Source organism: Salvia miltiorrhiza, chromosome 4, assembly GCF_028751815.1.
Source record: "Salvia miltiorrhiza cultivar Shanhuang (shh) chromosome 4, IMPLAD_Smil_shh, whole genome shotgun sequence".
NCBI lineage: Eukaryota > Viridiplantae > Streptophyta > Magnoliopsida > Lamiales > Lamiaceae > Salvia > Salvia miltiorrhiza.
The window spans coordinates 49,404,749-49,422,651 of record NC_080390.1 but is presented as its reverse complement, the minus strand read 5'-3'; the positions used below and the strand labels follow the sequence as shown (position 1 = coordinate 49,422,651).

The 17,903-nt window shown below is 38.0% G+C and overlaps 3 protein-coding genes across 3 annotated transcripts; all 3 read left to right on the top strand.

The window, feature by feature from the left end:
* Positions 1-2,737: 2,737 nt before the first annotated feature.
* LOC131023553 (armadillo repeat-containing protein LFR-like) lies at positions 2,738-3,665 on the top strand (the record flags this gene model as incomplete). Its single annotated transcript, XM_057953098.1, has 1 exon — positions 2,738-3,665. A coding segment is annotated over one exon (927 nt), but the record flags the coding sequence as incomplete, so codon positions are not given.
* An 8,085-nt stretch (positions 3,666-11,750) lies between these two features.
* LOC131020173 (non-specific phospholipase C6) lies at positions 11,751-13,909 on the top strand. The gene is made up of 3 exons (XM_057948861.1): positions 11,751-13,186; positions 13,259-13,435; positions 13,512-13,909. The coding sequence occupies exons 1-3, from the start codon at positions 12,136-12,138 to the stop codon at positions 13,799-13,801; spliced, it is 1,518 nt and encodes a 505-aa protein (XP_057804844.1). The 5' UTR covers positions 11,751-12,135; the 3' UTR covers positions 13,802-13,909.
* Positions 13,910-14,255: 346 nt separating this feature from the next.
* On the top strand, positions 14,256-16,351 carry LOC131020174 (thylakoid lumenal 17.9 kDa protein, chloroplastic). Its single transcript, XM_057948862.1, has 4 exons — positions 14,256-14,892; positions 15,358-15,475; positions 15,553-15,622; positions 15,966-16,351. The coding sequence occupies exons 1-4, from the start codon at positions 14,600-14,602 to the stop codon at positions 16,187-16,189; spliced, it is 705 nt and encodes a 234-aa protein (XP_057804845.1). The 5' UTR covers positions 14,256-14,599; the 3' UTR covers positions 16,190-16,351.
* The last annotated feature ends 1,552 nt before the right edge of the window (positions 16,352-17,903 follow it).

Here is a 17,903-nt window from a genome sequence, read left to right as displayed (position 1 = left end):
GTGTTGTCATTGTGATTGCCTACGATCGTATCTTATCTGTGAAATGTGAAAAATGTTGGACGAATTGCCAACTTCAAAATTGCCAGCTCTGAAACATCTGGCATGTTCTATAATGTGATAGCTCTGAGTCTCTGCTCCTCTAGTCTAACTATGAGCATGGGAAACCACGTGAAAAGACTTTGGATTACATCCAAATGGTTTTCTTTCATGAATTATGGCTCAACTGTTGAAAATCTCAAGCACACAAAGTGTGAAAAATGGTGATATTGATTATAAAGGCGATCACATTAGGGAATTCACTTCTAGCGGAGAATTGGGTCTGATCGAATTACTTGCATTACTCTTGTGTTGTTTCTTAAACTTTGAGTTACTTGCATGACCGAGAGATGTATGTTGATTGTAAAGTTTTGAATTGACTTTGTGAATGATTGGATGGAAATAAACGTTGTTGAAATCGATCTCTTCCTAGGATTCATATAGATTTTGCTTGAGGACAAGCAAAAGGCTAAGTGTGGGGGAGTTGATTTATGCTTAATTTACACTATTTTTAGGGGTTTGTATGTGCGTGTTTTAGGATAATCTTCTGGAATTTGGTGCGTTTTATGGTGTATTCTATGCTTTGCAGGAGATTTAGGCTTACCAGATGAAAAAATGCAATTTTGGAGAATTTTGGATTAATTAGGCGTTTTCTAAGTGTTCTGGAATGCCAGAGCAGAGGAATCAAAAGCCAGTTCAGAGAAGCGGAGCCGACATCTCCAGAGCAGAAAAATCACCGTTCATATGCACATCAGAGAAATCAACTCGCCAGAGAAGTCTCTAGCCAGAGGAGTCGCGAGGCCAGAGATATCAATGCCAGAGGCGAGACCATTTCTCTGGCGAAGTCAGAGAAGTCATATCCAGCGAAGTCACAACCCAGATCAGAGAAGTCAATGTCATAGGAGTCGCTTCCCCCGCTGACCATAGGAATCGAGAAGCCAGAGCAGAGGAATCACCTATTCCTCTGCCGAGAAGTGCCAGCGTCAGAGAAGTCTAAAGTCCAGAGCAGAGAGGCGCCAGCGGAGTCCCCGATGCCAGAGAAGTCAAGTCCTCAATTCCAGAGGGGTCACCATTTCTCTGGAGAAGGCCACCATTCCGCTGGCGACCCATTCCGCTGATGAAGTACCAGAGATATCACTCTTTCCTCTGGCGATACCAATCCTCTGGCGAGAGCCGCGAATTCGGCAAGAGTAGGAGATTTTACGGAGCGAGCGTCCAGCTGGAGAGTTGCCTTATTTCACACGATTCTATTACCTTTGGAATTCTATTTCCATTAGAATCCTACTTTGCATGGCAACTTCCATAGTGATCCGGAGGAAATCTGAAGCTTATAAATAGGTCCTCTTTTGACCTAAGACAGGACATCATTAGACGGCAGACACCCGAAAACCTTAGCATTCATACTTTAGTTTTTAGCTTTAGAATTTTATTGCTTTCTAGTTTTTAAGGCTTGGATCAAGATTGAAGATTCAAGTCGCTACTTCAGTTTTTATTCGGTTTTTATTCAATTCAGTTTTTACAATTGCTTTCTTTTTAATTGTGTTTATGTTTTATTTCAATATGTCTAGCTAGTTTCCTTTAGCTGATTCTAGGGTTTGTAAATAGTTGATTGAATTTATGTGATTTATTTGTTAATACCTTTGTGCCTTCCAGTTTATGATTCATAATTCCTGGTGCTTAATTTCTTATGAATTATCTGATCAATAGTTTGCATGTGTAGCTATTCGGTTTGAGACCTAGCGGAGATAACTGTTTAGCGGATTCAGGAATGTATGATATGATTTTAACCTTGAGACCTAGCGGAGATAGGTGGATCATAGGGAGCTATTCTTAGGAACTTTTGGGAGTTAGTAGATTTTCTTGAGACCTAGCGGAGATAGAGAATTTACTAATCTACGATCGTTGCTGCTCTAGCGAGAGTAATTGATTAATTAAGTGATCTCTCATCATAACTGGATTAAACTGGTACATAGGATTAATAGATTTATTGCGTATATTTAATTAATGAATTTACTACCCTAGGATCAGTTGTCTTTCATATTTGATTTTTCCTACGATCTTTTAATTATTGCTATTTGCGTTTTAGTTTAAGTTAATTAAACCTTCATTCTTTCGTTTGCCTGAATATTACTAGAGTTTAATCAGGATTACTTAGAGTGATTCGTTATAATAGTCCTTGTGGATACGATACTCGGTTACTGATTATTTGCTACAATTGCATCGTGTTAGTTGCGATATTTGTTGCTAAGAAATTAGTGATCAGGTCAGCTATGCATCGCTAACTTCACTTCTCTAAAGTTGAAACTATTTGTGGAGTGGAAATACACGTTCACACCTTTGAGTCATCTAGCCTGCTCAAATGCGCGCAAAGAGAAGATGTAACCAGCAATCTTCAAAGGTTGGACTCACAAAGGCCCAGATCCGAGCTCACCCGAAATCTGATTAAAAGCCAATTGAACCACCTGAAGTGCAAAGTAAACATCATTCAAATAAGGTCTTAGATGAGCTGCCGCCAGATTTTTGGATAAACTCTCTGAGGATGGTCTTTAGTCGGGCTAATGGAGATGTCAAAACTGAAAGAAAAATGACAATAGATTCCGAACTTTGCAAATACTCAAAGCATCTTGTTTGGGGAAAAATTCGCCATGAAGTTGATTGATAAAACTACGCCAATCTTGAATATAACCCTCCTCGGCTCTCTCTCCAGGTCCACTCTGCCTTCGCCGAGCAGAATAACAAAAGGATAGTTATGGCTCTTCAAAGTGGATTGAAGAGTGAGTTGACATGGGCATTGAAGGCTCTCACATTGCTTTCGTTCAAAGAGAAAGATGAAGTCAAAAAGGATGCAACTCCTCTTGCCCGGATTCCTGGATTGCTTGATGCTCTACTTCAAGTTATAGATGACTGGCGTGACATAGCTCTACCAAGAGTTCTCGCAAAGACACCAAGGGCGAGACTGCTGGGTGCTAATTCTGCTGTTACTGGATTTGGGAGTGAATATGAGACTGTCAATTCCGGTGATTCTGTTCCACATCCTACTGCTGGGTCTGGTTCTTCAAATAAAGATCTGTCTGCACAAAAGAGTAGTTCGAAGTCTCGCCATTCAGGTTGGTGGTTCGAGGAAGATGGCCTCTTTAATCTTGATGATGAAGGGCGGGCAGAAAAACAGCAATGTGCTATAGCTGCTTCAAATATAATTAGAAACTTTTCTTTTATGGCTGAGAATGAACTTGCAATGGGTCAGAATCGTCACTGTCTTGAAACAATGTTCCAGTGTTTGGAAGATTATGTTACAGAGGATGAAGAACTCGTCACAAATACCCTTGAGACAATCATGAATTTGGGCCCATTGCTAGACCTTCGGATATTTAGCTCATCAAAGCCTTCGTTCATCAAAATGACAGAAAAACGTGCACTCCAGGCCATCATGGGGATGCTCGGATCTGCTGTTAGAGGCTGGCATTGTGCAGCTGCTGAACTGCTTGGCCGCATGATACTCAACCCTGACAACGAATCTTTCCTCATGCCATTTGCTCCACAGATATACAAGCGATTGGTTGATATTATTAGCTTCCCAGCTGGCGATGCTCAAGCAGCAGCTGTTGGTGCGCTATACAACCTTGCATAAGTTAACACTTAACATGGACTATCGGCTTTTAGCTCTACCCTCAACCGCTGCTAGAACGGAACCACGCAAATGAAAGTTGCTTTGGTGAAAAGAGCTGCACATCATAGTAAGAAAAAAAGGGGTTGTAAGTGTATTGCCGATGATATCTAGGCATAGAAGTTACGGAGAAGAAAGGAAGGTTACCTACGCTGCCAAAAGTTTTCGCCACACCTATTTCTAGCAAAACTGCTACTTTCGATGATGAAAAACTCGAAAATAAGGGAAAAGTTATAGAGGAAGCTTACCTCAAAGATGCTCAACCCCTCACTGCCGCTTCTCTCCTCTCTAAAAAAAAAAAAAAAAAAACAAAACGCAGATCAAGAACTAGCAAAGGGTGGTTCATGGTGGTACCTCTAATTGCCGAAAATAAAGTCACCGATCACCACTGTCCTCCAGACCGAATGTCGACGTCTTTCTCAAAGCTGCGCCGCTATGGCTTCCTTTCCGGCGAGTCAATCGCCGTTTTCCCTCACTTGCAAGCCGAAGACTACAGCTGCTTAGTGCTGATGGCAGTCGTCAAACGCTGGCGAGTCGATCGTCGTTGGTTCACCGATGATAATGTTGTTCCTTAACCAACTGTCGTTCTAAAGAAAAAATCACAAGTCACAAAGAATGCAAGAGGTTTTATACATATTGAGCGGATAAGCAGGGAAGAAGATGCATGCCGAGAATAGATATTGAACTTAAAACCTTGATTATTATTGTGGTATATAAAAGACATACCTCGACCGAAACTAGTCGAGGTCAGCACCGGACGATACTTCTAATTCGCCGGAACTACGGAATAGCACACGTCGTCGTTCGAAGCCTCTACTCGATTTCTCAAGAAGATGGGCGACGTGATTCGGCAAATACTTGAAGACTCACCACGAGAAGGAAATCATCGAAGCTCTCAATTCGGACCTCGGCAAGCACGAGCATGAAGCTTTCCTTCACGAGATTGCTGCAGTAGTATCAGCATGCAGGATGGCGCTGAAGCAATTGCATCGATGGATGAAGCCTGAAAAAAAAAAAAAAGTTAAAACTTCCATGACCACTTTTCCCTCATCAGCTGAACAAGTACCAGAAGCGCGACTACTTCGCCACCGTGAAATCAAAATCCCTCCGCAAGCCCTCCTCTCCGGACTCCGAGCACCGCCGGCTCTCGGCGGCGACGCGGTTCTCAGGCGAGCTGGCGCGGCCGAAGAGCGCGGACGTGGACGTGGACTACCACGTGCAGAGGGTGAACATAAGCTCGCTGACGTCGATGTCGGCGAAGTCGAGGAGGAGGATGTTCATGTTCGGGCCGGTGAAATTCAAGCCGGAGATAGAGCTGGGCGCCATCAAGCAGAGGCAGGCCAAGCCGGCGGAGAAGCCTACTGCCCCGGAGAAGGACGTGCCCCCGCAGCCCGAGCCCGAGCCGGAAAAGGTAGCGACGCCGACTGAAATAGAAGGGCTGTTAGTGGAAGACAAGCTACAGCTAACTCTATCAAAGATGGCGACAAGAAAGATGAAAGAAAGAGAGATGGATTTCTTTGAAGGAGATTGCTTCTACTGCTATTGCTACAAAGAAAGGAAAAAGTGAAGAGTGGTGTTGCTGTTCACAAGAGACTAGAGGCTTTATTTATATATAGGCAAGGGAAAGTTCTCACATAGCTAGCAGTGGTGCAAATGATAGCTGGCAATAGCTGAACATGGTACATTTGTGCGCATGAATTAAAAGTTGTTGCAAAGAAAAATGGTGGTACAAAAATGGTGGAGTTCCAGCTATGAAAAGCCCTCAAACAAGCTGTCAAACCTTGGGCAGACTACATTAAATGTTACGAGTACTACACTCGGGCTGGCATGCAGGAGATGGCTAAAAAAAAAAAAATAATGCTTTCATGAGGAAAAGAAAATGGCGCAAGTTGGCTAAAAGTAGAACTCCAGCAAATTCTCAAATTAAAGCTAATAAAGAGAACACAAGCACATGTATGAGAATGAAGCTAAAAGTGGAACGAGCCAGCCTAAATCAGTCTTGATATCTGAAAAGTGAAAATAAATGCAGCTTCTGGTACATGCAGAAAAGGAGTTCTCAACAAGTTAAAAATGTCGAGCTTGGACTTGAGGGACATGGCCCAAGTGGAGCATTAATTTGCAAGCCCAAGTCTAGATTGTATTAGTGCCTCCGGTTGCTTTGAAGAACTCCTAAATACGAGTATAAACTATTTACAAATTCAAAGAAATTCAAGCACTCCTAAATACGAGTATAAACTATTTAAAATTCCAAAATTCAAGTTAAGAACTCCTAAATACGAGTATAAACTATTTACAAAGTTTAAGAAATTCAAGAACTCCTAAATACGAGTATAAATACAAAGTTTAAGAAATTCAAGAACTCCTAAATACGAGTATAAACTATTTAAAATTTCAAAATCAAGAACTCCTAAATACGAGTATAAACTATTTACAAATCCAAGTCAAGAACTCCTAAATACGAGTATAAACTATTTACAAAGTTCAAGAAAATCAAGAACTCCTAAATACGAGTATAAACTATTTACAAATCCAAGTCAAGAACTCCTAAATACGAGTATAAACTATTTAAAATTTCAAAAATCAAATGAAGAACTCCTAAATACGAGTATAAACTATTTATAAATCCAAAGAAATTGAAGAACTCCTAAATACGAGTATAAACTATTTACAAAGTTCAAGAAAATCAAGAACTCCTAAATACGAGTATAAACTATTTATAAATTCAAAGAAAATGAAGCACTCCTAAATACGAGTATAAACTATTTACAAAATTCAAAGAAATTCAAGAACTCCTAAATACGAGTATAAACTATTTATAAATTCAAAAGAAATTCAAGAACTTCTAAATACAAGTATAAACTATTTATAAATTCAAAGAAAATGAAGAACTCCTAAATACGAGTATAAACTATTTACAAAATTCAAAATCAAGAACTCCGCGATAAGAGTTTAAACTATCAAGATATATTTCGAGACTCGTCTATTACCAAAGGCATTTTGTCTATAAACAAGTCTCGATGGGGCAATTTGTAGGCAATTAAATTTGTCGTCGAATTAAATCGTACCACGTGTAAATTCATGAATTAAATATTCAATTATATTTTCTATTTTATTAAATGGGATTTTATTCCTAAATTAAAGAGATATATAATTAATATTTAATATAAATGAATTAATGGGCTCATGGACACCTAAAGCCCTAAGGCCCATGCATGAAGGCCCAAAGCCCATGAAGCCCATCTCTAAAATCTATAAATAGAGGTGTTGGGAGCTCATAAATGAGGACGTGAAGGAACGGAAGATCGAAGAGTATAAAGAATCCTCTCTAGTATCACAAGTTGAAGTGGAAGATTGAGGAGTTCAAAGAATTCTATCAAGTATCAAGTGAAGTCTTGCAAGAATTGAAGAGCTTCAAGCATCTTCAAGAATTCTATTCAAAGCTTCAAGTATTCTTCAAGTGTCTTCAAGAATTCTATCAAAGCTTCAAGTATTCTTCAAGTATCTTCAAGTGATCAAACCTTCAAATCTTCAAGTGATCAAGATCTTCAAATCTCCAAGATCGAAAGCTTCAAGGTGTTCTTACAAAATTCTAAGGACGTTCTTCTCAACTCAAATCAAATCAAGTTCAACGTTCAATCCAAAATCATGACTTAAGTCCTTTGGATTGGCGTCATCAAAACAAGTATTTCAAGAACCTTCGAGTTTGTTCAAGAATCAAATGGAAGAGAAGAATCAGAGGATTAACTAGAGATTGCAACTCGCATAAATCTATCTTCAAATCTATCAAATTATCTTTGTAACGCGTTTTGTATTTTATCAAATTGAAATACAAAAATTTGTGTTAACAGTGATGAATAAATTTCAATTCATATAAACGAATAAATTGCACTTGAAATTAATGTTATCCTATAGAAAAAATAATATACGAGAAGTAAATAGGAAAACCTTTTAAATATAATAGTCGTAGTCACTTCATATGTACATAAGTGGGGTAATATTTAATGACTGAAAAAAAAATATGTACCAAAACAAAAATTAAGGGCCCAACTATGCCATATATTGAATGAATTGGGTGGACTTAATTAGGTTCGTTTGGTCAAATAATTCTAAGATGAATATTTGTGTCGGTGCATTGATCTCCTAATTTAATGTGGAATTTCATTCAGTCCGACGTGTCATTATCAACAACGTCCCAATCCTTTTAAACATAATTTTACTAAAATTTCCAGTAAATATATGATTTAGGCGCATATAATTAAGATATTAAAGCTAACGTTCTCGTGTCTGTCGTATGCCAATGAAAATATATTACTATTATTAATTTTATTACATTTTGATTGTATTACTAGCTATGAGATATACTTGCCTTTCTTGCATGCATCATATTGTATTTTAATTAATATTACACTTTATAATGTGTAAATTAGTAGAAGATGAAGCTCTAAAGTGTTTAAATCACAATCTTTGGTGCAACATCACAATCTTAATTAAAAGCACCGCCACCTTTGCTTGATTATGTAATGTTCTTCCTTTTCCAGGTATCGCGTAACTTGCCCATTTTTCACGTGGTATGTTGTGACTTATTAGGTAATATTACTGCTATATTCTAACTCAATTATTCGACATAAAAATTGTGACAGATGATTTTATGGTGCAAAATTTATGTTAAAGTATTGACCTAAAAATATTGATAATATTTGAACTCATGATCGCACAATCATGAACTCACTATACATCTCATCATTTAATATTTCATTAAGGAATTTTTCTCACTACACATACTTACACTTGTTATATCACTTATATGGATACTATGTGATTCAACATTCAACGTTAAAAACATGTATTGAGCAAATCAATGCAAGAATACATCATTCACTATTAAAATGATGACTCACATAACATATACAATATCCAACCAACGAGTGAAAATTTAAAATGCTATATTCCTTAAGTTATATGTGAAAAATGCTTTTTTTTATAAACATAAGGATTCTGTGCTCTATTCTTTGAATACCCATTGATTTGATGAGTTTGCTTGGTGTTCTATGAAAATCTTACACATTTGACCGATTTGACAGCTATCAGTCATAAAAGTCAACGATTTGACAACTATCAGTCAAAAATACATATGATCGGTGGGTAGTTAGATCATGTGTCCGCCCGGACGGACACATAATTTCACCGGGTGGACACATTATTTTACCGGTCGGACACATGATCTGGGTGGCTAGATCATATGTACGCCCGATAAAATCATTTGTACGCCGGTGAAATCATGTGTCCGCGCCCGGACGGACACATGATTTTACCGGGCGAACACATGATCTAGCCACCCACCGATCATATGTACTCTTAAGTCTTAACTGATAGTTGTCAAACCGTTGTCTTTTTTGATTGATGGCTGTTAAATCGGTCAAATGTGTAAGACTTTCACAAAAAATCAAGCAAACTCATCAACATCAAATGGTAAAATAGATACTTCACAGAATTAGGGCATAAAATGCTTAAATTTATAAAGGGAATTAACCCCCTATCATACAACTCCCTAATACGTTTACCTCTCTATCTTTTGATTTTGGGCTGTTAGCCCCTCAACATGTCATAAAGAGTGCAAAATGCCCCATGCTCTTAACGGACACTTAACACCTTTAAGTATTTTTCAATTTTTTTAATTTCTTACTATAAGCATATAATTTTTTTTGAATTTAAATTTAAATGTTTGTAATATTTTTTTAAATAAAATTATTTTTGAATACACACACACACACTTTCACTGCATTCTTGTAACAATTAAAGTTAGATGAGATTTAATATACATATATATTATAAACAAAAAAAAATAAATCATATCAATTAATATATAGTATATAAAAATAAAACATAACAAAGATAACCTTGTATTAATTAAAAACCCAAAAGCATACGCGATATATGGAAGTAGAAATAATTTGATAGACAAAGATAACCTTGTATTAATTAAGAACGCAATGAAAGTGTGTGTATTCAAAAATGATTTTATTTTAAAAAATATTACAAATATTTAAATTTAAATTCAAAAAAAATTATATGCTTATAGTAAGAAATATTAGTAAGAAATTAAAAAAAAATGAAAAATACTTAACGGTGTTAAATGTCCGTTAAGAGCAGGGAGCATTTTACACTCTTTATGATATATTGAGGGGCTAACAAACCAAAATCAAAAGATAAAGAGGTAAACGTGTTAGGGAGTTATATGATAGGAGGATTATTTGTTACTTCTCCTATTTATAATTAAACTTAGGCATTTTTTCATATATAACATAAGAAATATGACATTTTTGCCTATTAACACATATCAAATGGTCATAAATACACCCGCACTGAGCATTTAAAGTAACATTTCATTAAATTTACAATTTCTCAGTATGTACATATAACACGATTTATATTCATGCGTTTTAGCAGCATAAATTATACTCCCTCCGTCCCATTATTTATGGGACAAAACTTTTGGGCACGGAGATTAAGAATAGTAGAATTTAGGGAATTAAATGTTTAGAGTTATTGTTAATTAAATAATCATCTCCATCTCCTCAGCCTAAATTCAACCAACTGTGATGCATAGCTGACTTCCCTTTTCCGGCGACGGCATCTTCCCCAAATCCGGCGCCGGTGATTGCCCCAAAAGATCCAAATTTCAAAATCCCTAAATCCACAAAATTTCAAAAATCAAATCTCAAAACTCCAAGTTCAAAAGAAAACAAGAAAAAAAACTACTGAAAATAAAATTTAACTCTAGGAATTGTTCTCCCATGGCTACGAACTGTACAAAAGCTAGAACAATTTCAAAAATTTGCCCTCCCATGGCCACGAACTGTACGAAAGGTAGAACAATTTCATGTGCGTGTTTGTGTGTGTGTGAGAGAGAGAGCAAGCAGATCGAACAATTTCAGAAATTTCAAAATCCCAAAACCTAGTTATTGAAGAGAGGGAAATGGGCAGAGCGGTGGAGAAGAGAGAGGGGCGGTGGAGGAGAGGGAGAGGTGCGGTGGAGCGGCGGTGGAGGGGAGGGAGAGGGACGGAGCGGCTGTGGAGAAGAGAGAGAGGCGGCGGAGCGGCGGTGGAGGAGAGGGAGAGGGGCAGAGCGGCTGTGGAGGAGAGAGAGAGGCGGCGTGAGGGGATGGCGGCTTCGGCGGTGGGGGTGGTCGAAGAGGCGCGGTGGAAGCACCAGAGAGAGAAAAAAATGGAGCTCGACGGGCGGTGGTGGGCGGTGGAGGAGGCAGCTCGACGGGCGATGGTGGGCGATAATTTTGAAGAGAGAAGGGAGGCAGCTCTGTCGCCGTGCCCTCGCCGGCGTCGAGCAGTCGCCGGTGTGGGTGGTGCAGGGGCGGTGGTGCTGGAAGAGAGGCGGTGGTGGACGAGAATTTTGAAGGAAGAGAGGCGGCTGGTAGGGGTGTGAGAGAGAGAGAGAGAGGAAGTAGGAGATTTAATTAGGGTTTGGAGAATTTTTTTAGGCAGGTAATTAGTGATTAAATTAAGGCCTAAGTGAGCCCTTATTATTTCCCAAAATAGAAACGCGCCATATAGGTTGGGACAGCCCAAAAAGGAAAGTGTGCCATAAATAATGGGACGGAGGGAGTATTGAACAATCTAAGCAATCAAAACCAATTAACGTATATTGCCTGGGATGTGAACTACCAAAAGAATCATGTCACATTACCAAAATTAAACCGTGGTATCCTAATTAGTACCATAAAAAATTAACAAAGTACAATTAGAAAACGAATAAAATTGCAGGTTCGCATATTCAGTTTGAGAGCAATTATATGTAAAATAAATGATTTCCAATTAATTAATTAAAAGAAAAAATCTGGAATAAAGTGCATGGAAACAACAAACGGTCACGTACGTATATGTCGTTACTCGTTATGCATAATGACAGTCACACAAAACCGTCAACACTGTTTACAGTAACGGACACGTTTGGTTTCGCCCCATTCATCCACTCATTAATTCCTATATTTCTTTGCTCCCTCAAAAAAAAAAATTCCTATATTTCCTTCCCAATCCCTTAGTTTTGGAATATTTAGATTTCATTTTATAATGCACGCACACAGAAATCTTCATCCACATTCCTACTCATTCGCTACATACATTTATATATTTACGTTTTTGTAAGATCGAATTTGGAATCTAGCAGATATTCACGTGATTCCACTTCACTCTCTATACCTATCAAGATTGCCGTAATCTCTTCTCTTAACTGTAACCTGTCAAGTGTGAACTCACTCACTCACTCAGTCTCTCACACAAACAAGATTCATTTGTATTAATTATTGATTTCTCCATTTCTTGATACTTGATTCTTCTTCCACCACCGCCATTAACGTTTTCTGCAGAGACAAATTAAATAAATCCCACTTCTCCTCAAAATCGAGAAAAAGGGGAAGGAAATGAGAGGCGTTTTCCTGAATTTCCTCATACTCTCCTCCATTTTCCAGCAATCCCTAGAGCAGCAGCAGCAGCCAATCAAAACTGTGGTGGTTTTGGTGTTGGAGAATCGGTCATTCGATCACATGCTGGGATGGATGAAGCAATCCATCAACCCCTCAATCAACGGCGTCACCGGGCGTGAATGCAACGCCGTCTCAACCAATTCCACCGACATAATCTGCTTCTCCGACGACGCCGAGTTCGTGGATCCGGACCCGGGCCACTCCTTCGAAGACGTCGCCAAGCAGGTATTCGGATCCGCCTCCGTCCCTTCCATGTCCGGCTTCGCCGAGCAAGCTTCCACCATAGCCCAAAACCTCTCTCACACCGTCATGAAAGGCTTCCGCCCGGAAAACGTTCCGATTTACGCGGAATTGGTTAAAGAATTCGCGGTATTCGACCGGTGGTTCTCGTCGATCCCCGGCCCGACCCAGCCGAACCGGCTCTTCGCCTACTCCGCCACCTCACACGGCTCCACCAGCCACGTCAAGCGCCAGCTCGCCAGCGGGTATCCGCAGCAGACCATTTTCGAGTCGCTGCGGGAGGACCGCTTCGATTTCGGCATCTATTTCCAGAACATTCCGACGACATTGTTCTATCGGAATTTGAGGAAGCTCAAGTACGTGTCCAAGTTTCACGACTTCGATCTGCGGTTCAAGAGGGACGCCAGGGCTGGGAAATTGCCCAATTTGTGCGTGATTGAGCCTAGATACTTCGACATCATAGGGTTCCCGGCCAACGACGACCACCCCTCTCACGATGTCGCGAATGGGCAGAAGCTGGTGAAGGAGATATACGAGACGTTGAGGGGCAGCCCTCAGTGGAACCAGACGCTGTTTGTGATCACCTACGATGAGCATGGCGGTTTCTACGACCATGTCCAGACGCCCTATGTCGATATCCCCAATCCAGATGGGAACACAGGGCCTGCCCCCTTTTTCTTCAAGTTTGATAGGCTCGGTGTTCGCGTGCCTACAATCATGGTGTCTCCTTGGATCAAGAAAGGGACTGGTATGAATATCTTGTATGAATCCTTGCAAAACTGTATACATTAATTTGATTGGGTTTTGGTATGATATGTAGTGATAAGCAGGCCAAAAGGGCCGGCTAAAAATTCAGAGTTTGAACACTCGTCTATTCCAGCAACCATAAGGAATATCTTCAACCTCTCCTCCCACTTCCTCACTCATAGAGACGCTTGGGCTGGCACCTTTGAGCAAGTTTTCAGCGACCTAACATCTCCAAGAACTGATTGCCCCGGTAATCGCAACTCGCTCTACTCATGCTCATTAATTGCATATTATATGAGCTTATGATGGCATTAAACAATTTGCAGAGGTTCTGCCTGATGTGAGTCCCTTGAAGAGCAGTGGAACGGATGAAAAGAGGGGATTGTCGGAGTTTCAGAGCGAGATAGTGCAGCTGGCTGCTGTTCTCAACGGAGATCACTTCTTGAGCAGCATCCCGGATGATATAGGGAAGAAGATGAGCGTTAAGGAAGCTCATCGATACGTTAGAGGCGCCGTCTCAAGGTTCTTGAGAGCCAGCAGAGAGGCTACCAAATTGGGAGCAGACGAATCCACCATCGTCGATATGCGTTCTTCTCTAACCACGCGACACGCCTGACTTCTTTCTACATCTCCCATCTCTGTATTTATCACCATTTTCTATCTTCTTTCCAACCTTTTTTTTTATATTACTAATTCATTCATGCACAATGCTAAATTACCACTCTCTTTTATGTCCCATTTACAACTACTAGCTTTCATCGCATTTCCTTCTAATTGAGAATTAATTTACTATTACTACCAACTCTTTAAGGCACGGGACGTAGCTCCAAGTGTTGGATAAAAAAAATTACTATTATATCTAACAACATAACATAAATACTCCAATGAAAGATATTAATATTATCTCAAATCAAAAGTTAATTAAAAGTATATCAGAGTTCAATGTATCAGGAAATAAAGAAAGTTTTTCTGGGCAAGATGAAATGAAATGATATAGTACGTTTGCCACAGACGGCACATGAAGTCACATTTATAAGTAGTTATTCAATTTCTAGTTATATGTCAAAACACAATATAACTTACAAAAAATAAATACATTTTCGATTTCACTTCACTGTATTATTATATCTCTAGATTTTTGGATCTTTAGTCAAAATGCATCGAGTCATTTTAGTAATTGAGATTTGTTGTCCTAAGCTTTTGAAGTATTTCACAAATTTATTTTGTATTGCTCTGTTTTTCTCCTCGTGAGTGTATGTTTGTTGTGGAGAAACTTGTATCCTTTATTTTGATAAGTAACGCAATTTCATATACAGCGACTTTGTTTAAAATCAACACGACTCTTGCTCTCTCAACCGAAAAACCAACCAGAGATGATGTCCCCTTTGTTTAATCATTTTTTGGCAAGTGAGAGATGATGATATTGGGTCACCTTCTCCATCATATTTCCCCTGTATTTCCCATTTCAAAACCCACCCCAAAATTGTCTTGTAAATTTAGTGTTGATTGCATCAACAATATCGATAAATATTCTACTAAACCCACAATTAATTGGTCTAGTAACCTAATCTCCTTTGCAATTGCTGTGGCCCTTGTTGCTCCACTCCCATCTTCAGCAATCCCATTCCCTTCTTTCGATTCCAAATCTTCTTCAACAACCACACCTTTTTCACAGGCACAGAATTTGCCTACTGGATTGGAAAATGGGTACCTTTGCTCTCTCTCTGTCTAGATCTTTAATCCTAACTTTATACGTGCTTTATCTTGGTTCTCAGTTCTGAGTTTTGAATTAAAATCTTGGTAGTAATTTTTTTATTACTTTGATGCATAATTCTTCTGCTTGACTTAGCACATTACCTTTGGTTGCCTCCATAAGAAATTGATGATGATGGTATGCTGTAGTAGGATGAGGATTCCCAAATTCACTTGTAACTAATTAAGTTGCCCCTTTTTGAAGTACTTCATTATTTTTGTTGGAATTATGCAGAATTTCCGAATTGCACTTGGTTCCTGTTGTTTGTGGTGGTGGTTGTTGCTATAAACATATACATATATAAAATTAGTGGACTTTTGTGAATCTCATAATAAAACTGGGGTTTGAAGTTTGCTTCATCGCAATAGCATTCGATCGAAGAAGAAAAATGTGGCATGTAATATGTGTCTTGGATGCAGAAAAATCAGACCTTGCCCTTCAATAAATCCAGGGTGTGTGTCAAGCAATCCCAAGTCATCAAGTTTTTCATTTCCATGGAGGATAGAGGGCTATTCTTCGAGTGGAGCTGCCATTCAGGTCAGTCGCTCCCTTTTTTACATCACGTCTGCTGTTGGTTTAACCGAACTAGAGATCTGACTGTTGTATGGCATCAGCAATTGCAAGATGCAATCCTAAAAACTCAGAAGAATGCCAAGATCCAGCTTGTTGAAGATACACCTACCGGTAACTCACTACTCGCTTGTTATGTTACCTTGTTTAGTTAGGTAAGGCAAGTATAAACTTTGTGGGGGAATTTTGGCATAACCCAGTTATAGAATTGAGCTTGACAAAAAGTGTTATCTTTGATGTGGAATAAGAAGCCTTTGTACCTTAATGCACGTATTTGAGGATCTTTGTAACTTATCCTAGATATATAGCATTTGTGTGTTTGTATGTGCATAAATTTAAACAAGGGGAATGATGTCAATTGAGGGTTTTGACTCCAACTAATGAGGCCAATACCAGCTTTTTCTAGTTAGAACTGAAGTATGTGTTGATGAATTGGTGGGTGGTGGGAATAATGCAGGGCAGTATCTGCAGGCTGAGGTGGATGGAGGATTTGGTGGTCGGGATGTAATGGAGTTTCTGGTAAACGCAGACGTGGTTTCTTATAGAGCTATGGCGACCAAGGTGACGTACGTGTACCCCTTCACCACGGCCTTAGGGGACTCAAAAGGGCAGGAAGCAAGACTGCAACAGATCATCGACGAGTTAGGCTGGTATGCCCCAAGGTTTGATTTAATGGACTAGATATGTGTTGCAATCATGCTCCAAAATGTCTCATGATGAACATTTTCACAGGCAATTTGTATTTTGTAATCATCTGTAATCTTTTATTGTTTGAGAAAAAAAAAAATTCTCACGGAACAAATGTGCAGGAAAGTTAAAGCATCAGTGAATTCCGTTTAAACAGGATCGAGATTTGCGTAATGTTACCTCCAAAGAAAGAGATAGAGAGATGGAGAGTTTGAACCTAGATATTCACTTTTGGTTTGAAGGTAGTTGATGAGTGTGCAATCGAGTCGAGTAGTGCTAGCTCAAACTTGACTTATTTTAAGTTGAGCTCGAGTTTTATTTACCGAAAAATAAATTAGTTACTTATTCTAAGAAATTACAATATTTTTGTGATTAAAAAAAAATTACAATATTTTTACTTGCTTTCGTCATTTTCTATACAAATAAGGTTTGTTATAGAATTTAAATACTTACTAGTTATGGAAGTATACATTATATCAACTTGGTAGTTTTTTTTTTTTATAAATTAACAGTATTAAATAAAAAAATTTAAAGACCGCGCTATAGGAGACTCGAACCCAAGACCTTTGGTTTTAGGCATTAACCCCTTATTATTTGGTCAACACACGCACACCATGGTAGTTTTATCTTTTCTTATTTAAGGAGCTTGCTAATGAGTTAAAAAGTTGAATGATGCCACACTCAAGTTTCACTCATTTAGCAATTGAGTTTCACTATAATGATTTGAATAAACTTTTATCAAATTGAGATTCAAAGAATTTAAAATTTTGACATATAAAATATATGTAAATTTAAATATTAATTAGTCGATCAAATATGTTATACTCAATTTAATTATGATAGCTGGCAATGAAGTGCAATTTAATTGATAATGCACTTTCTTTTTATTTAGATAACTGAGGATTAGAGATACACAAAGAAAAAATGAGAATTATTATTCATTTTCTTTTGAGAAAGAAAAAAAAAAGCTGAATTAGCATAATTCACTATGTACTAGTAGAAAGTGTATGCATTTGCACACAATTCATGAACTTCACATTAATCAATTGTTAAAATTGAATAATTGTGATAAATTTCACAATAACTATTCTTTTGATTTTTTTTTTCTTTTGGCTTGGGAGAGGAGGAGTGGTGGGGTTAGAATCCTAGACCTCACTGTTCATCGACAGAAGTTCGCATTGCTTGGGTGTCGCCTTGATGATATAATTATTATTTTGATGGTTATAGTATAAAATTGAAGATAGTTTTTCAATTTCGTTAAAAAGAGAAGATAGATTTTTAATTAATGTAGTGATAGAAAATAAAATCATATAGATTTTTAATGTATATTTAATAAATTAATATATTGTTATAGTATTTTCGAGATCTAATTCTTCTTCTTTTAGTAAAAAAGTGAAGCGAAACTGCAAATGTACTTTTTAATGTCATTACCGAAGATGAAATAAGGTACTTATTTTTAGATAAATCTACTATAGTGATATATTCGTGTAGATTTATTTTTTTTAAAATACAAATTAATATATTCTTTTAAATAGTATATAGAAGAAGAAATTAGATATATAGATTTTTAATCTATACCTAATGAATTAATATATATATATATATATATATATATTCTTCTTTATATATTTTATTGGATAGAGATATTTATTTATAAGCCCTTGATATATATCAAATAGATTTAGTGTACAATATCTAATGAATTAAT